Genomic DNA, 27,011 nt, shown 5'->3' on the forward strand with positions numbered 1-27,011 from the left:
TAGGTTTGTCATAGATAGCTCTTATTATTTTGAGATACGTCCCATCAATACCTAATTTGTTGAGAGTTTTTAGCATGAAGCGTTGTTGAATTTTGTCAAAGGCCTTTTCTGCATCTATTGAGATAATCATGTGTTTTTTGTCTTTGGTTCTGTTTATATGCTGGATTACATTTATTGATTTGCGTGTATTGAACCAGCCTTGCATCCCAGGGATGAAGCCCACTTGATCATGGTGGATAAGCTTTTTGATGTGCTGCTGGATTCGGTTTGCCAGTATTTTATTGAAGATTTTTACATCAGTGTTCATCAAGGATATTGACTTACTTTTTAAATCTGGTAAACAGTCAAAACTTAAAAAAATATATGTCTCTTCAGAGAAAGGCTCTATATTGCTAACCAGGAATTGGGGGAGGGTGAGGGGACTGGGATTTTTGAAAGAGGAAAGAATATACATATTTACCTGTATTGATAAGTTGATATACAGTTTATTTTTTATTACTAAGGTGTTGAAGGAAACCTGGAAATTGGCACCATAAATGCATTCCCTTGAAATGGTTTCTTTAAGATGCCATAGCAGTTACAAGTCCATACACCTAGAGGATAACTAATGTAGCATACTGAGGTTTCGATAAACCTGGTACTTTAAAGTACAAATTACACTGAAATAATTTATTTTAAAAACTTAGTCCCAATTTTAGTTCCAGTTCCAATTCCCTCTTTTTACCATGAGCAAAACTGAGGTCCAGAAAAGTAGTGTGTGTTACTAAAGGTTAGCTGAGTGGTTAAATATAGAACATCTGCATTGAGAAGCCAGTTTACTTATTTTCCAGTTTAATATTGGGTCTTCTACCAGTGATAACTGACTCAGTCCTGTATGGCTGCTGATTACTTAGTGAACTTCAGTGACCTTATATTCCTGGAGCAAAGTTACTTTTAATGCAGAGCCCATTTCTTATTAATATGAAAACTGTTATGTTTTTCATCTTGAATCCATTTATAAAGATATTTATTTGTGTGTGTGTTTGTACTAATTGTATTAGTTTTACTAAGGCATTTTATGTTCCTCACACTCAAGGCAAAGAAATAAAACATAATCTGAAGAAAAATATATACTTCTTCAAAATAAAAAGAGTCTTCTTTATGCAGATCTGGGCATATTGTACAATACTTAATGGCTCAAGGGGATCAAAGTACCAGTTTGATGCTGATCCACTAAATAGAATCTCATTCATATTTGATGACTGGACTAACTCTGTGGGGGCTGTGATAGATTGAACCATTCTGGTGATATCCCCACATCTCACTAAATAAGAAAAGGCTCTACACTAGAATATGTAACAATTGATCTGGCTATAAATTATGTCTATAGGCTCTTTATTATTATAAGGTGGCAAAAGAGGCCCCTGTCTTGAGCACATGGTTAATAAAAGTATTATTGTCGTCTATAGATTGCTGGATTGATTTTGTGTTGTTATAATGAAGATAAGGTGCATATACCACTGTCATATTAAGAAACTTCCATAACTTGGCCGGGCACAGTGGCTCACGCCTGTAATGCCAGTACTTTGGGAGGCCGAGGCAGGTGGATCACGAGGTCAGGAGTTCAAGACCAGCTTGACCAAGATGGTGAAACCCCGTCTCTACTAAAAAGTACAAAAATTAGCCGGGCGCAGTGGCAGGCACTTGTAATCCCAGCTACTTGGGAGGCTGAGGCGGAATTGCTTGGACCCGGGCAGCAGAGGTTGCAGTGAGCTGAGATCACGCCACTGTACTCCAGCTTGGGCGAGAGTAAGACTCCGTCTCAAAAAAAAAAAAAAGAAACTTCCACAATTTGTCTCAGTTGTTCAAATAATGGAGCAAGTCCCTTTTCTGGGTTGACAGTTAGTCCTATATTGGCATTGCTGCTGGCTATGAAACTCACCACCAAAGGTAAATGATTAAATTGAACTACTTGGTAGGTGTTATAGTAACAAATGATACTTATATTTTTTGAAAGTCCAAGTTTTCTCCTTTCATCTGTGCAAGGGCAAAAGTAGATAAGAAACTAGATCTCAAAGTGTGCTCTGGAGCATTATCATTAAGCATTACGTTTACTGGTTTATTATAAAGTATATTGCAAAGAATACAGATAAAGAGATGTGTAGGGTGAGGTATGGCGGAAGGGGTACGGAGCTTCCATGCTCTCCTTAGGCATGAAATCTCCATTTGTTCAGCTATCCAGAAGCTCGGTAATTCTTAATTTATAGTAATAACCTGTTTGTATTTACTTGGTTCATGAACTCTTTTGCTTATAGAAACGGATGATGGTGTTGATGATCTGAAAATAAATCCCGAAAAGAAGGAATTAGGCCGTGATAAAATGGTACCAAACTCAAGTTTTACGTCATTATCGTCAGCTGCCATTGATCATCAGATTGAAGTACTTCTGTCTGAATGGAGTAAAAATGCAGATATGCTCTTTAGTATTCATCCCATGGATGGTTCTTTGCTAGTTTGGCATGTGGATTGGCTGGATGAATACCAGCCTGGTATGTTTCGTCAAGTACAGGTACTACTATTATTTCTGGAGAGCTACTTCCTTGTTTATGTGGGTACTGTTTTCTAATACCTCTTTATATAATTTTATATGTTCTAACACTTGCTTTCTTAATTCTAGGTGTCCTTTGTTTCCAGAATTCCAGTAGCTTTCCCCACAGGTGATGCAAACTCTCTCTGTAAAAGCATAATGATGTATGCCTGTACCAAGAATGTTGACTTGGCTATTCAGCAGGGGAAACAAAAACCTTCTGGCCTCACCCGTTCCACGTCAATGCTTATTTCTTCTGGTCACAATAAATCATCTAATAGTTTAAAATTAAGTATTTTTACCCCTAATGTTATGATGATTTCAAAACACGCTGATGGTTCTCTGAATCAGTGGCTGGTCAGTTTTGCCGAGGAATCTGCTTTTTCTACTGTTCTCAGTATTTCCCACAAATCCAGATATTGTGGTCATCGTTTTCACCTTAATGATTTAGCTTGCCACTCAGTATTACCATTATTGCTGACAACATCACACCATAATGCATTAAGGACACCAGATGTCGATAACCCAAAGCAACCATTTGATGCTCTAAATATTGAAGAATGCTCTTTGACACAACAAAATAAAAGCGCTGTTGACGTGGCATTTCAGGATCCCAGTGCAGTTTACAGTGAGCTTATTCTTTGGAGGGTTGACCCAGTTGGGCCATTGTCTTTTTCTGGAGGAGTTTCTGAGCTCGCCCGGATTAATTCTCTTCATGTTTCTGCCTTTTCCAATGTGGCATGGCTGCCCACTCTTATACCCAGTTATTGTCTGGGTAAGTATTCTGGTTTTTATTACAGTAATTTAGATTTGCTGACATTATCATTAAAGGGTGAAATTTTAATATTTGTAAATACTTTCTAGGTGCATACTGCAACTCTCCTAGTGCATGCTTTGTAGCCAGTGATGGACAATATCTGAGATTATATGAAGCAGTTATTGATGCTAAGAAACTTTTATCTGAGCTTTCTAACCCTGAAATTTCTGTAAGTAATGTACTTTAAAACAGCTTAAGTATATAATATTATGTTTTTAGATATTTTATATTTATTGGGCATGTTCTACAATTGTGACCTATAATTTGTAATAAGCATTTGTATCTTTGTTTTATTTTTTCACATTTGTATTGTCCTCTTGTAATGATTCAAAGCTCCTTTAAAAGGAAACCATTTCTTTCACTCTTTGAAAGAAAATGGAGTCTGGTCTCCTGTAATATGTTTCTGTAACACTTCTTTCCTCATAGATAAATGAGGACTACTGACAGTATAATGTAGAAGTTGTATCGGCCCCCCTGCAATTATTTTATAGGCAGGAGGAGCTGGAACAACAAGAATAGAATTTTAATCTTAAACATGAAAAGAAAGAGCCCTTAGCTTGGTTACAGTTCAGACAAGAGTTCTTTCGGTATTGTTGTAAGGCTTTTGCCTTATGACAGGCCACATTTGTTCTCATACCCACCTAATAACAACCTTCTGACTGCATTGTCTTAGAACATCCAACAAGCAAGCATTTCCACTTTTCTGGTTTTGGCGATTTTTCTTTTGGTATTCCCAGAGGCAGCCTTCAGCTGTACCAAGCTTTCTATTTAGGAGATTCAAGCCATCTCCCTGACTACCAATTAATGTATTTGTTAATGCTCGGCTTACAGAGTTGCATAAATGTCAGTGATCTGTTCCAATCCTATTTTTTTCTGTGAGTTAATTTTAATGCATAATTTTGCAGAACACAAGGTTTTCCAAAACATGTATATAGTATTACAGTAGAAATGAATATATTTTTGGGGGGGGGTCTTCTATTTATCAGGCATTTTTAAGTAATGGGAATTTAGATGTGAAGAAAACAGGTAAAAATTTGTATCATAGAGCTTATATTCTGGTGAAAGGAGATAGGAAGAAAACAGATAAAATATATTAATTTAAAATACTATGGATAGAAACAGTGTTGCAGAAGAATTAGGAATTGCCAAGTAAGTTGCTGGTCAGGGAAAATTTCACAGAAAAAGTACTATTTGAGTAAAGATCTGAAGGAGATGTGGGAACTAGATATGTAGATATTTATTAAAGGGAGAGTGATTTGGGAAAAGAGACAGCCAGTTCAGAGATCCCAAGGCCAGAGCATGTTTGGTATGTGATAAGGTTTGGCTCTGTGTCCCACCCACATCTCATCTTGAATTATACTCCCCACATGTTGAGGGAGGGACCTGGTGGGAGGTGATTGGATCATGGGGGCAGTTCTCCCATCCTGTTCTCATGATAGTGAGGGAGTTCTCACAAGATCTGATGGTCTTAAAACTGGCAGTTTCCCCTGTGCACGTGTCCTCTCCTGACACCTGTGAAGAAGGTGCTTGCTTCTCCTTTGCCTTCTGCCATGATTGTAAGTCCTGAGGCTTCCTGAGCCATGTAGAATTGTGAATCAATTAAACTTATGTATAAATTACCCAGTCTCAGGTATTCCTCCATAGAGTGTAAAAACAGCCTAATACAGATAATTGGTACCGGGAGTGGGGCACTGCTGTAAGGATAACCCAAAAATGTGGAAGCGGCATTGGAACTGGGTAACAGGCAGAGGTTGGAATAGTTTGGAGGGCTCAGAAGAAGACAGGAAGATGTGGGAAAGTTTGGAACTTCCTAGAGACTTGTTGAATGGTTTTGACCAAAATGCTGATAGTGATATGGACAATGCAGTCCTGGCTGAGGTAGTCTCTGATGGAGATGACGAACTTACTGGGATCTGGAGCAAAGATCACTCATGTTAATGCTTTAGCAAAGAGACTGGTGGCATTTTGGCCCTGCTCTAGAGATCTGTGGAATTTTGAACTTGAGAGAGATGATTTAGGTTATCTGGCAGAAGAAATTTCTAAGCAGCAAAGCATTCAAGAGGTCACCTGGCTTATTCTCAATGCATTCAGTTATATGTGTTTACAAAGAGATAGTTTGAAATTGAAATTTATGTTAATTTACATTTAAAAGGGAAGCAGAGCATAAAGTTTAGAAAATATGCAGCCTGACCATGTGGTAGAAAAGAAAAACTCATTTCTGGAGAAGAATTGAAGGGCTACAGAAATTTGCATAAGTAACCAGGAGCTGAATGTTAATAGCCAAGGCAATGGGGAAAATGTCTCCAGGACATGTCAGAGATCTTCATGGCAGCCCCTCCCATCAGAGGTCCAGAGGCCTAGGCGGGAAAATGGTTTCATGGGCCAGGCCCAGGGCCCAGCTGCTCCATGCAGCCTTGGGATTCAGTGCCCTGCCTCCCAGCTGCTCTAGCTCCAGCCATGGCTAAAAGGGGCCATGGTACAGCTCGGGCTGTTGCTTCATAGAGTGCAAGCCCCAAGCCTTGGTGGCTGCCACATGGTGTTGGGCCTGTGGGTGTGCAGAAGGTGAGAGTTGAGGCTTGGCAGCAACCACCTAGATTTCAGAGAATGTATGGAAACACCTGGATGTTCAGGCAGAGGTCTGCAGCAGGGGCGAAGCCCTCATGGAGAACTTATACTAGGGCAATGCAGAGGGAGAATGTGGAGTTGGAGCATCCCACAGAGTCCCCACTGGGGCCTGCCTCATGGAACTGGGAGAAGAGGGCCACCATCCTCCAGACCCCAAAAAGGTAGATCCACTGACAGTTTGCACCATGTGCCTGGAAAAGCCATAAGCACTCAACACTAGCCTGTGAAAGCAGCCACAGGCACTGTACCCTGCAGAGCCACAGGGGCAGAGCTTCTGAAGGCCGTGGGAACCCACCCCTGTGTCAGTGTGCCCTGGATGCAAGACATGTAGTCAAAGGAGATTTTGGAGCTTAAGATTTAATGACTGCCTGGTCAGGTTTCAGACTTGCATGGAGCCTATGGCCCCTTTGTTTTGGCCAGTTTCTTCTATTTGGAACAGAATATTTACCCAATGCCTGTGCTCCCATTGTATCTTGGAAGTAACCAACTTGCTTTTGGTTTTACAGGCTCATAGGCAGAAGGGACTACCCTTGTCTCAGATGATACTTTGGACTTGGAATTTTGGGTTAATGCTGGAAGGAGTTAAGACTTTGGGGAACTATTGGGAAGGCATGATTGGTTTTGAAATGTGAAAAGGGGATTTGGGAGGGTCTTGGGTGGATTGATATGGTTTATTGCTGTGTGCTCACCCAAATCTCATCTCGAATTATAATTGCCACATGTCAAGGGAGGCACCTAGTGGGAGGTGCTTGGAACATGGGGGCCATTTCTCTTATGCTATTTGCATTATAGTGAGCAAGTTCTCACAAGATCTCATGGTTTAAAAAGTGTCAGTTTCCCCTGCATGCTTTTTTTCCTGCCACCTTGTGAAGAAGGTGCTTGCTTCTCCTTCATCTTCTGCCATGATTGTAAGTTTCCTGAGGGCTCCCCTGCCATGCAGAACTGTGAGTCCATTAAAATTACCCAGTCTCAGGTATTTATTTATAGCAGTGTGAAAATGGACTAATACAGTATGTAAAGGAACAGCAAGAAGGCCACTGTGGCTGGAGCAGAGCACGTGAGGTGGAAAATAGTCAGGGATAAAGTCAGAAAGTTAGCCTGGCCAGGTCATATGAAGCCTGATAGGCCATTGTGGTAACTTCAGCTTTTACTCTGAATAACATGGAAACTATAGAAGAGGTATGAAATGATTTAGGTTTTAAATGATTCCTCTGGTGGCTATATAGATTAGATGTGGGATGCAGAAGTAGATCCAGAGAGACCAATTTAGGAACCAATTACAGTAGTCCAGGAGAGGGAAAAAAGGAGCTTAGAATGTAGCAAGTGGTAATGGCAGAGATGATAAGAATGGCCAAATTCAAGATGTTGTTTAGAACATTGAATAGCTATGAATGGACTGGATGCGGTATGTGTGTGAGAAAAAAAGTGGACTCCCAAGGTTTGTGATTGAATATTAGGAAGAATAGAATTGCTGTGAATTGAGATGTGGAAGAATGTAGAGGTAGCAGGTTTTGAGGGGCAGGGAAACTCAAGAGTCTGGCTTTGGTCATGTTAATTTTGAGATGCCTGTTTACGTCCAAAAGACATAGTAGGTTAGTATCTGGAGTTCAGAAAGAGGTCTGGCCTGAAAATATGCAGTAGTTGTCAGCATATAAATTTGAAGTTGTGGAAGTGGATGAGATTGTCAAGGATGAGACTATAGTTAGAAAACAGAAGTGTTAAGCCAGGAGCGATGGCTCATGCCTGTAGTCCCAGCACTTTTGGAGGCCGAGGCAGGTGGATCACTTGAGGTCAGAAGTTTGAGACAAGCTTGGCCAACATGATGAAACCCCATTTATTAAAAATATAAAAATTAGCCAGATGTGGTGGCAGGAACCTGTAGTCTCAGCTACCTGGGAGGCTGAGGCAGGAGAATTGCTTGAACCTGGGAGGCAGAGGTTGCAGTGAGCCCAGATTACACCACTGCACTCCAGCCTTGGGTGACAGAGAGAGACACCATCTTAAGAAGTAATAGATTGAATGTGTGCTCACTTCAGCAGCGCATAAACTGGAATTGGAATAATACTGAGAAGATGAGCATGGCTCCTGTGCAAGGATGACATGCAAATTTGTGAAGTGTTCCATATTTCTCCAGAAGAGACTGGGGACCTATATTCAACATCCTTAAAGAAAAAAAAGTCTTCAACCAAGAATTTCATATCTAGTCAAACTAAGCTTCCTAAGTGAAGAAGAAATAAGATCCTTTTTAGATAAACAAATGTTGAGGGAGTCTGCCTTACAAGAGGTCTTGAAGGGAGTACTAAATATTGAATGGAAAGATCACTACCACCTAATATAAAAACACACTTAAATACACAGACCAGTAACACTATAAAGCAACCACACAAACAAGCCAGCATAGTAACCAGCTAACAACACAATAACACAATCAGATCCACACATATCAGTGCTAACCTTGAATGTAAACAGGCTTAATGCCCCACGTAAAAGGTATAGAGTGGCACACTGGATTTAAAAAAACAGTGGTATGTGGTCTTCAAGAGACCCCTCTCACATGTAATGACACCCATAGGCTCAAAATAAAGGGGTGGAGAAAAATCTACCAAGTAAATGGAAATCAGAAAGAAGCCGGGTTGCCATCCTGATTTCAGACAAAGCAGACTCTAAACCAACAAAGATTAGAAAGACAAAGAAGGGCATTACACAATGGTAAAGGGTTCAATTCAACAAGAAGACCTAACTATGGTAAATATATATGCAACCAACACAGAAGCACCCAGATTCATAAAACAACTTCTTAGAAACCTACAAAGAGACATAGACTCCCACACAATAATAGTGGGAGACTTCAACACTTCACTGTCAGTATTAGACAGATCATCAAGGCAGAAAAGTAACAGAGATATTCCGGACCTGAAGTCAACATTGGACCAAATGTATCTGACAGACTGCTGCAGAACTCTCCACCCAAAACAACAGAATGTATATTGCTCTCATTGCCACATGTCACATACTCTAAATTGGGCCACATAATTGGACATAAAACAATCCTCAGCAAATGCAGAAGAACCAAAATCATACCAAACACACTGTTGGACCACAGTGCAATAAAAATAGAAGTCAGAATTTAAAAAATAGCTTAAACCAGTCAATTACATGGATATTAAAAACATGCTCCTGAATGACTTTTGGGTAAATAGTGAAATTAAGACAGAAACCAAGAAGTTCTATGAAAGTAATGGGAATAAAGATATAACATGCCAGAATCTCTGGGACACAGCTAAGGCAGTGTTAAGACGGAAATTTATAGTGCTAAATGCCCACATCAAAAAGTCAGAAAGATCTCAAACTAATAACCTAACATCACAACTGAAAGAACTAGAGAGGGAAAAACAAATCAACCCCAAATCTAGCAGAAGATAAGAATAATCAAAATCGGAGATGAACTGAAGGAAATCGAAACACCAAATACCATTCAAAAGATCAACAATTCCAGGAATTGGCTTTTTGAAAAAATTAATAAGATAGGTACGTTGCTAACTAAGCTAATAGAAAATCCAAATAAACCCAATTAGAAATTACCAAGGGGATGTTAATCACTGACTCTACAGAAATAAAAAAAATAATCAGAAACTACTACGACCACCTCTATGCACACAGACTACAAAACCTACAAGGGATGGATAAATTCCTGGACATATACCCCCTCCTAAGACTGAACCAGGAAGAAATTGATTTCCCTAACAGACTAATACGAGCTCCGAAACTGAGTCAGTAATAAATAGCCTACCAACCGAAAAACCCAGGATCTGAGGGATTCATAGCTGAATTCCACCAGATGCACAAAGAAGAGCTGGTACCATTCCTACTGAAACTATTCCAAAAAACTGAGGAGGAGGGACTCCTCCCCAACTGATTTTTTGAGGCCAGCATTATCCTGATACCAAAACCTGGCAGACACACACACAAAGAAAACTTTAGCCCAGTATCCTCTATGAATATCAATGCAAAAATCCTTGACAAAATACTGGCAAACCAAATCCAGTAGCACATTAAAAAGCTAGTTCACAGTGATCAAGTAGGCTTAATTCCCGGGATGCAAGTTTTGTTCAACATACGAAAATTAAATGTGATTTATCACATAAGGAGAACTGAAGACAAAAAACATGATTATTTCGATAGATGTAGAAAAGGTTTTTGATAAAATTCAACATTCTTTCATGTTAAAAACTCTCAATAAACTAGGTGTTGAAGGAACATACCTCAGAATAATAAGAGCCATCTTTGACAGACTCACAGCCAACATCATACTGAATGGGCAAAAGCTGGAAGCATTCCCCCTGAAAACTGACACAAGGCAAGGATGCCCTGTCTTGCCACTCCTATTCAGCATATTATTGGAAGTGCTGACCAGAGCAATCAGGAAAGAGGAATAAAGGGCATCTAAATAGGAAGAGAGGAAGTAAAACTATCACTGTTTGTACATGACATGTTTCTATATCTAGATAACCCTATGTCTCGGCCCAAAAGCTCCTAGATCTGATAAACAGCTTCAGTAAAGTTTCAGGATACAAAAATCAGTGTACAAGAAATGACTAGCATTTCTATACACCAACAACAGCTAAGCTGAGAACCAATTCAGGAAGACAGTTCCATTCCCAACTGCCACAAAAAGAATAAAATACCTAGGAATACAGCTGTCCAGGGGGGTGGAAGATCTCTACAATGAGAATTACAAAACATTGCTCAAATAAATCAGAGAAGACACAAACACATGGGAAAAACATCCTATGTTGATGGATAGGAAGAATCAGTATCATTAAAATGGCCATACTGCCCAAAGTAATTTACAGATTCTATGCTATTCCTATCAAACTACCAATAACATTGTTCACAGAACTAGAGAAACCTATTTTAAAAGTCATATGGAACCAAAATAAGAGCCTGTGTAGCCAAGGCAATCGTAAAAAAAAAAAAAAAAGCTTTGAGGTATCATGTTACCTGACTTCAAACTATACTACAGGGATACAGTAATCAAAACAGCATAGTAGTGGTACAAAAACAGGCACATTGACCAATGGAACACAATAGGGAATCCAGATACAAGACCACACACCTACAACTGTCTGATCTTTGACAAACCTGACAAAAACAAGCAGTGGGGAAAGGATTCCATTAATAAATGGTGCTGACAGAATTGGCTAGCCATATGCAGAAAATTGAAACTGGATCATATACAGAAATAAACTCAAGATGGATTAAAGACTTAAATGTAAAACTTAAAACTCTAAAAACCCTGGAAGACAATCTAGGCAATACCATTCTGGACATAGGAATGGGCAGTGATTTCATGACAAAGACATCAAAAGCAATCATAACAGAGTAAATAGACAACCTACAGAATAGGAGAAAATATTTGCAAACTGTGCTTCTGAGAAAGATCTGAATATCCAACATCTGTAAGGAACTTAAATTTACAAGAGAAAAACAGCTCCATCAGAAAGTGGGTAAAGGACATGAGCACTTTTCAAAAGAAGACACACATGTGGCAACAAACATGATAAAAAGCTCAATATCACTGATCATTAGAGAAATGCAAATAAAAACCGCAGCGTGACACCATCTCACACCAGTCAGAATGGCTATTATTAAAAAGTCAAAAAAAAAAACAAAACATGCTGGTGAGGTTGCAGTGAAAAGGGAACACTTACACACTGTTGATGGGAGTGTAAATTAGTTCAACCATTGTGGAAAGCAGTACTGTGATTCCTCAAAGAGCTAAAAACAGAACTGCCTTTCGACCCAGCAATCCCATTACTGGCCATGTACCTAGAGGAGTATAAATCATTCTGTGTTAAGGGCATATGCATGCAAATGTTCATTGCAGCATTATTCACAAATAGCAAAGATATAGAATCAACCCAAATGCCCATGAGTGACAGATTGGATTAAGAAAATGTGGTACATACACACCATGGAATACTGTGCAGCCATAAAAAAGAATGAAATGATGTAATTTGCAGGAACATGGGTGGAGCTGGCATTCACAAAGCAACTTCTTTATGGAGGCCATTCTTTAAGGAGGCCATTATCCTTAGCAAACTAATGCAGGAATAGAAAACCAGATACTGCATGTTCTCACTTATAAGTGGGAGCTAAATGATGAGAACTCATGAACCCAAAGAATGGAAAAACAGACACTGGGGACTTCTTCATGGTGGAAGGTGGGAGGAGAGAGAGGACCAGAAAAAATAACTATCGGGTACTAGGCTTAGTACCTGGATGATGAAATAATCTGTACAACAAAGCCCTGTGACATGAGTTTAGCACAAGTACTCCCAAACCTACAATGAAAGTTAAAAAAAATTAAAGATTGAATGCTGGAATGCTCTGTTAAAAGTAGGGTGGAAATACAAGAGTGAATGTGGTGTATAATGGAAGGCAAAAGAAAAAAAATATTTCAAGGAGGAAGAAGGAATGATTACCAAGATCAGATACTGCTGATAAAGCAAGTCTGATAAAGATTTGAAAATAGACCACTGAATTTAGCAGTGTGACCTTGACTAAAGTAGTCAGGACATGAATGGCTCAAGAAATCAGCATATTTGAATAGTATGTAATGTTGTTTCTTTTGCTCTATCCTTCTTACCTCAAAATTAATGTTTAAAAAGCACTAATTATTAGAACATTTCTAGGAGATTGAAATTAATTTTTCACATTTATGGATGTAATTTTTTTCCTTAGCAGTTATCAAGCATTGCTTTTATTTTTCTCTGTAGCAACTGAGCTGTAATGCTTTTTCATTTGTATGTTAATTCCTATAAAGACTAAAGACCTAGAATTTTTATAGTTGAAAGGGACTATATTTAGGCCCACTTGAATTTTATTGTCATTTATCTGTTATGCCTGAAATTTTATTATTTACTCTTATTTGCATATGAATTGTTTAGTAAATTATCAATTTTTTTAAAAAAAACAGAAATATGTTGGTGAAGTCTTTAACATCGTCAGTCAACAATCAACAGCCAGGCCAGGATGCATTATTGCATTAGATCCCATTACCAAACTTGTAAGTATTAATTTTGGGGGGGAGGTATATTAAAAAAAAGTTTATGAAAGCATTTTGCGTAAAATCTGTATATTAATGTAATTTGAAAATTTGCTATATATTTACAGGTAAAGTAGATTCAGTAATTAACTCATCACATAATAGATAACATACTATTGTATATTTTACTTCCTAGACTTCAAACTAGAAAACAAATTACCCTCATTACTATATTCACAACCAAATAAATTTTCAAAATTTGACTCAAACATATTACAAATATTAATATTATCATATTACCATTAGCTTTAATAAAGTGGTGTTAGGTTCCTCATCCGTGGTTATTGAAAATCACTGAAAAGAAAACTAGGTTCCCATTTGTGGCTAAATAAAAAACATTGGTGGATATTATTTCTTACTTATAAAGACTCATTGTAATGAAAGCAAATCATCTTGACCTAAATTTTTATATTCATCTGTTTAATCTAATGGAGGTGCCATGCACTTATGTTCTGCTGAACTTTTGACTTATTCTGCCTTTAAATATCTCATTATGAAGTTTTATTTTTCTGGCTATTTAGCATTAGGTAAATAACACATAGGTCAACTTACGTTGATATTTATTTATATTCAGCATGGCAGAAAAACCCAACTGCTTCATGTTTTTCAAGAAGACTTCATTTTGAATAACCTTGAGAAGAAAAGCCTTGGCAAAGACAGCATTTTATCTAATGCAGGTAAGGAAGAATTATTTATGGAATGAGAAATACTATGTACAGTACGTTAGGCAGTTAATAAAGATGAATTGGTAAAATGCTTTACATAGTCTATTTGAAGTAAAAATTGTTTGGGGTAGGTTTGTTTATTGAATATTTATCATAAATATGAGTATCTTTTTATTCTTAACCAGGTAATAAATATGAACAAAATTAAAGGGGCATCTTGGTTGTATGTTTTTTAAACTGCATAATAGAAATGCTTTATTATTAACATGTGAGAGCTTTTTGCATGGAATGGGTCCTACCCATCCATTTGGATATTATGGACCTCCTGCCTTTTGAAAATTTATAATTTAAAGAAGTAGCTTAAAACTTCAAGCTAGAAGGTCCTTAATTTAAAAATTAATTGTCTTAATTAATGTTTTTATAATAAAACAGTTTTTAAAATGTTAAACTCCTCTCATCAACATTAATTATTACTTTACATGAAGGCACACTGAGTAAAATAAAGCTAAAATCTCTTGGTCATCACTTGAGATTACAGAGCCAAACCAAACTCAAAAATGGCATTCTTGAATATCACAATCTTAAAAATCAATTATACAGTATGTGCCTGTTGCACAAAGAAGTTATCAAGATTCATATCTTCTCCATTTGTTCAGACTTTTTTCTTCTCTTTTACATCATGTCTTTCTGCCACCTTTTCCATTTTTCTTCTTTTATGAGAAGTACTCCTTAGAGTTCTGCACTTTTATGTTGACATCTAATTTCTTACCATTGCTTTTAGTCTTCTATCAGTTTTCCCTGAGTTAATGAGCTGTGCAAATACACTTTATTTATGTCTTTTTTAAAACTCTGAACATGTTGGAAGTATGCTAAAAATGGGGATTAAAGATATCAGGTGTAAGAGATAAGATTATTTATTGTATAAACAAAACTATCCTTTCTTTTCATATTAAAATATTAATGAACATGTTAATATTGTTAACAATTTAAGTCTCTTTAAAACTTTTAAAAGAAGTTACTCTCCTTTGCATAAGGTTGAGTTTTTCTATGTTCTTCTTGTATTCTAGCATTTTCTTTTTTCGGATTCTTCAATTTTTAATGTATTTTTATTCTCTTTAAGGCTAAGATTTTTCTTAAAATATTAAGGAAATTTTTACTTTTACCCAAAAACTATTATGTTCATTATTAGAGTTTCCTAGAAAATACCTAAGGAGTTATGGTTTCATTTCTTTTGCTCTATTATGAAGAAGAAAAATGTTTTACAAATATTTTCATTATTAGAGCATTTTTTGTTAGTGAAATTATCAAAACTAGGATTGATTTCTATTCTTTTTTCTTTTGTTATAATCTTTATCCTTTTCTTTTAATTTCTGTATTTTGGATGCCTAACTTAGAATACATTACCAAAGTTACCTTTTCATTTAGTCTCTCAATACAAGATGATTTAAAACATTTATGGTTACCTTTTTTTATTTTTTTCCTATGCAAATTTATAAAAGGGCAAAGTCTTTGTGCTCTAATAATACCTGCTTTCTCATGTTTTACATGTTCTATGATTTATTTTGTTTTTATAATGTAATTTTCGTTTACCTAATTGTGCACATAGTGAATAATGGATTATAATGAAGAAAACTTGGATTAAAATCTATTGTTAAAAAGGTTTTTCAGGCAGTAATAAATCATTGATTTTTCTGATGTATTTTAAAAAGATATGTTTATTTTGAGCAACTCGTGTACTGTTTATGCAATTTGGACGAAGACAAATTTTCTTGAATGATATGTTTTATAATGAAAACTTACAGTTTGGCCATTGGATAAATATCATGAAGTCATCCATATAGAACTTATTCATTTGAAAAATGTTTGGCACCACCATTTCATCATGATATGTTGAGTTGAAGTGTATATTACGTAGTTCCTATCTGTTTTGAAATTTCCTACTTCTTATGGTTTAATCTTTGTGAACAATTTGATGATGATGAATGTAAACCTATCAATTCAAACATGAAATAGCATACATATTACTGTAAAAATTTTAAGTTAATACAAATTCATGTGGTAAAGGATTTGAATATATAATACCACTTGTGTTTGAAGCCTTAGGTAAAAGTTTTTAATTTTCTTTTTTTAAAGTCCAATTATTTTAACTTGGCATATTTAGCAAGTTGTCTCTTTTACACATAGTAACAGTGAAAAATATCATTAATACCAACAGGCAGCTTACCTAATGGATTTTCTGAGAAGTTCTACCTAATTGTAATAGAATGCACTCAAGACAACCGTTCACTGTTACACATGTGGAATTTACATCTAAAGTCAGTTCCTGTCTCATTAGGTGAGTCTTTTGTGTGTGTGCTTGTGTAACTTTAATAGGTGTAAGTTAACAAATTACACAAAGTTAGATAATTTGGGACATATTTCTTAAAGCCATTCTCATTAAATGTTGATAACTGTAGATTATTCAATTAATTCAAAAAGCTTTTCTTATTTTCTTTCTGTGAAGAATCATATTAATGTGTTTACTATTGTATCTTTTACAAGGCAGTTTTGGATTGTAAAATGTAGCAATTGCAATATTTATAGGGTTCCCCTGCCTCAGTTTTTGGTTCTTATGTTTTGTAGATGAAAAAGTAGATACAAAATTATCCGAAGCAGTTTGGCCCCCAGAAGAACTTTATTCTTCTTCTCCAGAGAAGATCCTATCTCCTTTTTCACAAAAGTATCAGACTTGCAGAGCAAATCTCCAGAGTACCAGCAAGTTGACTCTGTTTTCAGAAATGGTTTATAGCCAAGAATTGCATTTACCAGAAGGAGTTGAGATAATAAGTATTAAGCCATCAGCAGGTTTGTAAATTTTATGAAAAGAGACTAATTTTCTAACACATGAGTATTTACCAGGTATTTAAAAATAGGTGCTGCAACTACCTCTTAAATCCACACAGAACTAGAAATGGAAATAATATATTCAAGTACCCTAAATTGAAGACTTACAGTTCTCATTATGTTTTCAGATTACTCTGACATTTATCAGCCAGTTCTAGTCTTAAATATTGATTTCTAAAACAAATTTTCTTTGTCTTTTTGGGAAGACAAAGGGACAGTTTCTAGAGCGGAGATGGTAACTAAGTTGTACCTTATTTGCAAACTTTGATGGTATTGGCAATAGCTGCCTGGAGCCATGATTCTGATTGTGTGGTTTCTGCTATATGTTTGTTATCCTTATTCTAGAGCAGTGTTTTTCAAAGTGTCCCCAGGCTAGCAGCATCAGTGTCCCGGAAACTTGTTAGAAATGGGCCACTCCATTTCTTGGGCCACCCAGGGTTGCTGAATCTCAAACTCTGGGATGGGGCCCAGTGGCCTGGTCTTACAGACCTTTAAAGTGATTCTTATGCATGCAAAAGGTCAAGAACCACTGTTGTGGAGTATCAAGAATACTAATCAACAATAAAAATCAAGGCTCCTGTTTTAGGAAACTAATAGTGCATGATTACTTTAAGTCTAAGCAAATGTTAAGTTGTAGTTAGGAATCTTGTCAGCATTTGTTATGGCAAATATACCTCAATCATGAAGGGCCCTGTAAAGTGACCATTCAGTACTTAAGTAAACATAGGCCATTCACATTTATATTGAAAAATGTGAAAGAGAAGGAGCCAGTGAGTGTTGACAAATTAAAAAAAAAATGCATTGATAGCTTTAAAATTAGATTTATAATGTATAAAACTAGCAAAGAGCTGTGAAACAAATTCTGGATTAACTAGAATTCAAGTTTTTAAATTCTGCCTATTCCTAAGTTGTTTGATTTAGGCCCAAGATGTTTAACCTTCAAGAATTGAAGTAAATTATCTCAGAGTTCCCTTTCAACTCTAGGTTTTGGTGATACTTTCTTTTTATATACCTTTCTGATGTCATTAAAAGCCTCTTTCTTACTATTCTTGCTGCCCCTTCTTAACTTAAATAAATATAGGCTGTCATGTTCTTAACAGTAGTTAATACAAAAGACTAAAATCGTAAGTACATAAAAAGAGAAGTATTTAACCAAATTTGACATTGTGTTAATGGATTATTTTTATTTTAGGACATCTGAGTTCATCTTCTATATATCCTGCATGCAGTGCTCCTTATTTATTGGCAACTTCATGTTCAGATGAGAAAGTAAGATTCTGGAGATGCAGAGTAACAGATGGAGAATCTGCCACATCAAAGAATGGAAAAATTGATCTTGCATACATTTGGGAAGAATGGCCATTACTTATTGAAGATGGACTTCAGAGCAATAGTAGTATAACTGTACCTGGTAGGCCTGTAGAAGTTAGCTGTGCACATACAAATCGTTTAGCAGTAGCTTATAAGCAGCCTGCATCTAATAGTAGATCTTCCCAGGACTTTGTGATGCATGTAAGTATTTTTGAATGTGAGTCAACAGGAGGTTCATGTTGGGTCCTTGAACAGACAATTCATTTAGATGAGTTAAGCACAGTATTGGATTCTGGCATTAGTGTTGATAGCAATTTAGTGGCCTATAATAAACAAGAGATGTATTTATCTAGTAAAGAGAATATCACATCAAACACAAAGCATTTAGTTCACTTAGATTGGATGTCTAGAGAAGATGGTTCTCATATCCTGACTGTAGGAATTGGATCAAAACTTTTTATGTATGGACCCCTGGCTGGCAAGGTACAAGACCAAACTGGTAAGGAAACCCTGGCATTTCCTCTCTGGGAGAGTGCCAAAGTTGTGCCCCTTTCTAAATTTGTACTATTACGAAGTGTGGACCTGGTTTCTTCTGTAGATGGCTCCCCACCTTTTCCTGTTTCTTTATCGTGGGTCCGGGATGGCATCCTTGTGGTAGGAATGGACTGTGAAATGCATGTGTATTCCCAATGGCAGCCATCTTCTAAACAAGAACCTGTTATAACAGATTCGTACAGTGGGAGCACTCCATCTATAACAAGTTTAATAAAACAGAGTAACTCCAGTTCTGGGTTACATCCTCCAAAGAAAACTCTGACTCGATCCATGACCAGTCTTGCACAGAAAATCTGTGGAAAGAAGACTGCATTGGATCCTTCAGTGGATATGGAAGATTCAGGTCTTTTTGAAGCAGCTCATGTACTTTCCCCGACTCTACCTCAGTATCATCCCTTGCAGCTTTTGGAACTCATGGATCTTGGTAAAGTTCGGAGAGCCAAGGCCATCTTGTCCCATCTTGTTAAGTGCATTGCTGGGGAAGTTGTGGCTCTGAATGAAGCTGAATCTAATCATGAACGCCGCCTTAGGTCTCTCACAATCAGTGCTAGTGGAAGCACTACCAGAGACCCCCAGGCATTCAATAAGGCTGAAAATACAGATTACACAGAAATAGATTCTGTTCCTCCACTTCCTTTATATGCCTTACTTGCAGCAGATGATGATAGCTGTTACTCATCTTTGGAGAAATCTAGTAATGAGAGTACCTTAAGTAAATCAAACCAATTATCAAAAGAAAGTTATGATGAGCTTTTTCAGACTCAACTTCTAATGACTGATACTGATATGTTAGAGACAGACGAAGAAAATACAAAGCCTAGAGTTATTGACCTTTCACAATACAGCCCGACTTACTTTGGACCTGAGCATGCTCAGGTTCTTTCTGGCCACTTACTTCATTCTAGTTTACCAGGACTCAGCCGGATGGAGCAGATGTCTTTGATGGCCTTAGCAGATACAATTGCAACTACAAGCACTGATATTGGAGAAAGCCGAGACAGAAGCCAAGGTAAAACTAAACTCCATACTGATAACATTTTTACTTATTTTCACAGAAAATGATTTTAAATAATTTTTATTAAAATGATGCCATTGGCTAGGCATAGGGGCTTATGCCTATAAATTCAGCTCTTTGGGAGGCTGAGGCAGGAGGATCACTTGAACCCAGGAGTTTAAGACCAGCCTGGGCAACATAGTTGAGACCCCCATCTCTATGAAAACAAAAAAAAATTAGCCAGATAGGTTGCCTCATGCCTATAGTCCTAGCTACTCAGGAGGCTGAGGTGGGATGATGCTTGAGCCCAGGAGGTTGATGTGGCAGTGAATTGATTGTGCCACTGCACTACAGCCTAGACAATAGAGCAAGATCCTGTCTCTTAAAAAAAAAAATACCATGAAGGTTTTTTTTGGAAACATCTTTGCTACCTTCACAACAGTTTTAACTTTTTTCCCCCCCCCGAGACTATCATAAACAGCAAACTCTTAATATGCACTATTTATCCTGTAAATCATAGTACTATGAGCAAGTGCACAAAGACTCGTTATGCCGGTCATTTTTACTAATTGTCTGCTTATTAGTATAAAAAATCCAACTGAATCTTTCTGAGTTTAGCAAAATTTGACAGATTCTTATTAAACAATTATTTTAGGTACCTAAAAATAGAAGGTGACTTCTGGGTTTTTTTCCCTCATTTTGTAATAATCCACTATTAACAATTATAATTTGGTTTTTAAAACATTGAATTTTTTTAAAATTAGCATTAGTGTATGCTCCTACCTAGAAAAGCATAATGTAATTAGGTCTTTTCCTCACCCAGAGAGCATTTAAAAAAAAAATACTGCTGAGTTATGAACAGTTTCCCATAAAATCTCAAGTAAGTTCTGAAATGAACAAATTGAGCCTTGTGGACCATATATATGTCAGTATCCCTTTGAACGAAACTAGAAAGGAAAATATAGGGTAAATTTAATATAATAACAAAATTTAAATTTAAGAAAAATTAAGTTGGTTATGAATCTTGACGCTTTTAGAGATATTACTAGTAGATACTATTTTTGATGTGAATATGTTATAGGTGTTTTATGTTTTTAGTTTTTGCTTCAAGGAAAAAATATCAGGCCCTCCTACCATAGAACTATTTCTTCCAGTGTTAACAGCAGATTATTGGGGTAGATGTATGATTCGAACAAACTGTATTGATTAAAGATAATACTGTACATGTGCCACAGAAAAGATTAAACTGTTCAAAAATCAGTCACATTTTAATTTAAATAAGATTTCAGTCAGAAGAGGTCAGTTTATAAAGAGTATCAGATTCTCTTTATTCTCTTCTTTATTATTTTTCCAATTCTTTATACTATTTTTTCTGTAATGTAAAATTGTGTAGAAAAAGATAAATATTATAAAATATTTTAGACTGATAACTTTTTTTTTGATCAGGTTAAGAATGTTATATGCCTATATTTGGTGTTCTTTTGCTTACAATTTTTTTTTAATACATTGCTTCCCCTTTCTCCCATTGCAGGTGGAGAAACTCTTGATGAATGTGGGTTAAAATTTCTTTTGGCTGTTCGACTCCATACCTTTCTTACAACTTCCCTTCCAGCCTATCGAGCTCAACTCCTTCACCAAGGTGATTTTGATAGTAATCTATTAAAGGGAAATAAAGCGAGTAGAAAATGAGAGACTTGGGAGTTTTTAAACTTGTTTTTACCCAAAAATGATAATGATGACAAATTTAACACATTTTAAGTTTCCTTTATTTGTTAAAATGTTTATTTCCTCATAATCTTCTTTGCTTAAAACGTTGGAATTTTTAATGGTAGGCAAAAGGAGTTAATGAAGAAACAGATACTGGGGATATTCTGTGTTATCTTTTTAAATGCATGATATGTTCAAGGCAAATTAGTATTGTTTCATTTTCTTTAATTTCTTCTTTAGATTGTCTTTCTCCTTTTTTTTTTGACATTTATCTAAATTCGGTTTTCCCACCAAACTTCGAATAACATTTTTGTTATAATACATTCTCAAATTTTAAATGTTTCACAGAGTACAGAATATTGAAAGTGTAAATTTACCCACACTTAAAACTACTGATAATATATGTATTTCAGATATTAGTTTAGTATATTTCATGTATTCTATAGTGCTTTATTTCAGATACTGTTAGTTCTCTTACTTTGAACTATCTTAGACTTTGAACTGTCTTAGCATAACTTAATAGATTCTTATTAAACGATTATTGTAGGTACCAGAAAATAACATTGTCTCAGAGAGTTCAAAGTAAGAGAAATCTCAGTTAAGTTCACTTAAACAAAACAGCATGTTTTTTGGCTCATCTCCCGGGAAGTTCAAGAAATAGAGCTGGCTTTCAGCATTATTGGAACTATAGGTTTAAAAAGTGTTATTGAGACTTTGCAGTTTAGCCTTTTAGCCTCTGCTCCTTGGTCTCAGTCTCTTGCTCGTACCTTTTGTCTCTGTCTCTTTGTTTCTCTTTCTATTATCTTTTTCTCATTTTGCATATAGCTTTGAAAAAAGTAAAGTTGAAAATTCTAAATCAAATTCTTTTCTTTTTTTTTTTTTTCTTTTTGAGATAGAGTCTTGCTCTGTCACCCAGGCTGGAGTACAGTGGTGTGATTTCCACACACTGCAACGTCCATTTCCTGGGTTCAAGTGATTCTCCTGCCTCAGCCTCCCAAATACCTGGGACTACAGGCGCACACCACCACGCCCAGCTAATTTTTGTATTTTTAGTAGAGATGGGGTTTCACCATATTGGCCAGGCTAGTCTTGAACTCCTGACCTCAAGCAATCCACCTGCCTCGGCCTCCCAAAGTGTTGGGCATTACAGGCATGAGCCACCTTGCCAGGCCAAATTCTCTTTAAAATTTTTAAATTGTAAGTTAGCCCATTAAAATTGTATGTATTTATAGGGTACAAAGTAATGTTGTGATATATGTACACAAAGTGGAATGATTAAGTCAAACTAAACATATCCATCACCTCAGATATGTAACATATTTGTGGTAAGAATATTTGAAATGTAATGTCTTAGCAATATTGAAATATACAATACACTATTATTAAAGGTAGCTACCATGCTGTGCAGTAGATATCAAAAATGTATTCCTCCTAACTGAAACTTTGTACCCTTTGACCAATGTCTCCCTTCTCATGCTGTCTCCAGCCTTGGGCAAATACCATTTATTCTCTGTTTCTTTGATTTCAATTGTATTCAGTTCCACAGATAAGTGAGATCATGCAATATTTGTCTATGACTGGCTTATTTCACTTACTGTAATGTTCTCCAGGTTCATCCATGTTGTTGCAAATGGCAAGATTTCGTTTTTTAAGGCTGACTGGTACTCCAGTGTGTATACAGGCATACTCCTTTTTATTGTGTTCTGCTAGTTTGCATTTTGCAAATACAGCAGTTTTTACAAATTGAAGCTTTGTGGCAGCCCTTTGTTGAGCAAGTCTGTCAGCACCATTTTTCCAACAGCATATGTTCACTTCATGTCTCTGTGTCTCATTTTGGTAATTCTCACAATATTTCAGACTTTTTCTGTCATCTGTGATCAGTGATCTTTGTTGCTATTATAATGGTTTTGGAGTGCCATGAACTCCGCCTATGTAGGACAATGAATTTAATCAATAAATGTTGTGTGTACTGTGGCTACAACACTGATCAGCCATTCCCCTGTATTTCTCCCTCTGCTCAGACCTCCCTATTCACTGAGACATAACAATATAGAAATTAGGACAGTTTAACAACCCTATAATGTCTTCTAAGTGTTCAAGTGAAAGGAAGAGCTGCATATCTCTCGCTTTAAATCAAAAGCTAGAAAAATGACTAAGCTTAGTAAGGAAGGCATGTCGAAAGCCGAGATAGGCTGAAAGCTAAGCCTCTTGTGCCAAACAGTTTACCAAATTGTAAATGCAAAGGACAAGGTCCAAAGGAAACTAAATGTTCTCCATTGAACACATAAATGATAAGAAAGCAAAGTAGCCTTATTGCTTATGTGGAGAAAGTTTGAGTGGTCTAAATGGATCGAACTAGCCACAAGATTCTCTTATGCCAAAACCTAATCCAGAACAAGGCTGTAACTCGTCTTAATTTCATGAAAGCTGAGAGAAGTGAGGAAGCTGCACAATTAAAGTTTGAAGCTAGCAGAGGTTGGTCCATGAGGTTTAAGGAAAGAAGCCTTCTCCGTAAATTACAAGTAGAAGGTGAAGCTAGGTCTTCTGGATAACATGCTGAAGCTTCTATGTCATTCAGCACTTGCTTCAGCATGTTTTCCAGAAGATCTAGCTAAGATAATGGATGAAGGTGGCTACACAAAAGGACAGATTTTTAAAGTACATGGAACAGCCTTCTGTTGGAAGAAGATGCCATCTAGGACTTTCATAGTTAGAGAGAAGTCAGTGCCTGGCTTCAGAGGACAGACTGACTCTTGTTAGGGGCTAATGCAGCTGGTAACTAAGTTGAAGCCAATGTCCATTTACCATTCTGAAAATCCTAGAGTGTTTAAGAATTATGTGAAACCTATTCTGCCTGTGCTCTACACATGGAACAACAAAGCCCAATGGCAGCACCTCTGTTTATAGCATAATTTACTGAATATTTTCAGCCCACTATCGAGACCTTCTGTTGAGAAAAAAGATTTCCTTTCAGAATATTGCTGTTATTGACAGTGACCTGTTCACGCAAGAGCTCTGATGCAGATGTACAAGGAGATTAATATAGTTTTTATGCCTGCTAACACAACATTCATTTTGCAGTCCATGAATCAAGGAATGCTTCCAACTTTTAAGTCTTATCATTTAAGAAATACATTTCATAAGGCTATAGCTGCTATTAGATAATGATTCCTCTGATGGATCTGGACAAAGTAAATTGAAAACCGCTGGAAAGGCTTCACCATTCTAGATGCCATTGGGGACATGCGTAATTCATGGGAGGAGGTCAAAATATCAACATTAACAAGAGTTTGGAAGAAGTTGATTCTAGTCTTCACAGATGACTTTGAGAGGTTCGAGACTTCAGTAGAGGAAGTAATTGCAGATATGGTAGAAATAGCAAGGGAACTAGAATTAAAAGTAGAACCTGAAGATGTGACTGAATTGCTGCAATCTCAGGGTAAAACTTCAGCAGAGCCAGGCACGATGGCTCATGCCTGTAATCTCAACACTTTGGAATATTGAGGTGGGAGGATCGCTTGAGGCCAGGAGTTTAGGATCAGCCTGGGCAACATAGACCCCATCTCTGAAAAAAATTTAGGTAGGTTTAGTGATACGTGCCTGTAGTCCTAGCTATTCAGGGAGCTGAATAGGAATATCACTTGAGTCCAGGAGGTCAAGACTGCAACGAGCCATGATCACACCACTGCACTCCAGCCTGGGCAACAGGAGGAGACCCTGTCTCAAAAAAAAAAAAAAAAACTTCAGCAGATGAGGAGTTGCTTCTTAAAGGATGAGCAATGAATGTGGTTTCTTAAGGTGGACTCTATTCCTGGTGAAGATGCAGTGAACATGGTTGAAATGACAACAAAGGATTTAGAATAGTCTGTAAACTTAGTTGATAGAACACTGGCAGGGTTTGAGAGGACTGACTCCAATTTTGAAAGTTCTAAATTCTATCAAATAGAATTACATGGTATAGAGAAATCTTACATAAAAGGAAGAGTCTATCTATGTGGCACACTTCATTGTTGCCTTATTTTAAGAAATTGCTACAGCCATCCCAGCTTTCAGTAACCTCTACCCTGATCAGTCAGCAGCCGGTAACATCAAGGCAAGATTCTCCATCAGCAAAAATTATGACTTGCTTAAGGCTCAGATGATAGTTATGTTTTAGCAATGATGTATTTTTTAATTAAGGTATGTACACTCATTTTAGACATAATGCTATTGCACAGTTAATAGACCACAGTATGATGTAACCATAACTTGTATATGCACTGGGAAACAAAAAATTGTGTTACTCATTTTATTGCAGTGTTTGCTTTATTGTGGTGGTCTGAAATCGAACCCATGGTATCTCCAAGATCTGCCTATGTATACGACATTTTCTTTATTAATTTATTGATGGATACTTAGGTTGATTTGATAACTAAACTATTATGAATAAAAGTGCACTTAACATTGGAGTGCAGCTATCTCTTCAACATACTGATTTCACATCCTTTGACTATATACACGTAAGTGGGATTGGTGGATCGTGGTAATTTTGTTTTTAAATTTTTTCTTTTGTATTTTTTTATTTAAAATTTTTTTTCTTTTCTTCTCTTTTAATAAAACATTGTCCCAGAATATTTTTAGATATTTGAGGAACCTTCATACCCTCTTCCATAATGGCTGTACTAATTTACGTTCCCACTAGCAGTGTATGAGGCTCCCCTTTTCGCCACTTCTTTATGAAAACTGTTTGTTTTTTTCTCTTTCTGATAATAGACATTCTAGCAGGTGTGAGTTGTTATCTCATTATGGCTTTAATTTGCATTTTCCTGATGATTATAGATATCAAGCACTTTTTTCATTTATCTGTTGGACATTCATATGTCTTCATTTGAGAAATATCTGTTCAGTTCATTTGTCCCTCTGGTTCCCCCCCCACCAAGAGTTGAGGGTCTTACTCTGTTGCCCATGCTGGAGTCAAACTCCTGGCCTCAAGCCATCCTCCTGCCTCAGCCTCTCAAATAGCTGGGACTACAGGTGTGCACCATTTGTGCCTGGCATGCCCATTTTTTAATTGAGTTGTTTTCTTGCTATTGGGTTACTCGAGTTCTTGATATATTTTGGATATTAACTCCTTATCAGATACACAGATTGCAAATATTATTTCCCAATCCACGGCTTTTCTCTTCACTCTGCTAATTGTATTCTTTGTTATGCAGACATTTTCAGTTTGATGTAATCCCATTTGTTCATTTTTGCTTTTGTTGCCCGTCCCTTTGGTGTCATATCCAAAAAAATCATTGCCCAGACTGATGACATGTAGTTTTCCCTCTGTGTTTTCTTCTAGTAGTTTTATAATGCAGGTCTTATGTTTAAGTCTTTAATCCATTTTGACCTATTTTTGTATATGGTGTAAGGTAGTGGTCCAATTTCATTCTTCTGCATGTGGTTATCTAGTTTTCCCAGCACCATTTTTTGAAGAAACTATCCTTTCCCATTGTGTGTTCCCGGCACCTTTGACAAAAATCAATTGAGTATAAATGCATGGGTTGATTTCCACACCTTCTATTCTGTTCCATTGGTCTGTGTTTCTGTTTTTACACCAGTACCATGCTATTTTGATTACCCTAGCTTTGTAATATAGTTTGAAATCAGTTAGTGTGATGTCTCTAGGTTTGTTCTTTCATCTCAAGTTTACTTTGAGTATTTGGTGTTTCTTGGTATTCCCAATGAATTTTAGGGTTTTTTTTTTCTATTTCTGTGAAAAATGACATCAGTATTTTGATAGAGATTGCATTGAATCT

The 27,011-nt window shown here is 36.6% G+C and overlaps 1 protein-coding gene and 1 non-coding gene across 7 annotated transcripts in view; both read left to right on the top strand.

Moving 5' to 3' along the window:
- Window positions 1–27,011, top strand: part of DMXL1 (Dmx like 1) — a 185,921-nt gene that overhangs the window by 67,870 nt on the left and 91,040 nt on the right. For all 6 annotated transcript variants that reach the window (XM_063665158.1, XM_063665156.1, XM_054489789.2 and 3 more), the window contains 9 exons: window positions 2,295–2,548; window positions 2,657–3,341; window positions 3,431–3,552; window positions 12,988–13,077; window positions 13,691–13,793; window positions 15,997–16,116; window positions 16,404–16,625; window positions 17,857–19,539; window positions 21,056–21,163. In XM_063665158.1, the coding sequence (XP_063521228.1) occupies window positions 2,295–2,548; window positions 2,657–3,341; window positions 3,431–3,552; window positions 12,988–13,077; window positions 13,691–13,793; window positions 15,997–16,116; window positions 16,404–16,625; window positions 17,857–19,539; window positions 21,056–21,163 (3,387 nt within the window). The remainder of the gene's footprint in view (window positions 1–2,294; window positions 2,549–2,656; window positions 3,342–3,430; window positions 3,553–12,987; window positions 13,078–13,690; window positions 13,794–15,996; window positions 16,117–16,403; window positions 16,626–17,856; window positions 19,540–21,055; window positions 21,164–27,011) is intronic.
- On the top strand, window positions 8,032–8,138 carry LOC129037619 (U6 spliceosomal RNA). The gene has a single exon (XR_008502863.1). It is a non-coding gene; the product is annotated as a U6 spliceosomal RNA (small nuclear RNA).

Source organism: Pongo pygmaeus, chromosome 4 (genome assembly GCF_028885625.2).
Source record: "Pongo pygmaeus isolate AG05252 chromosome 4, NHGRI_mPonPyg2-v2.0_pri, whole genome shotgun sequence".
Classification (NCBI taxonomy): domain Eukaryota; kingdom Metazoa; phylum Chordata; class Mammalia; order Primates; family Hominidae; genus Pongo; species Pongo pygmaeus.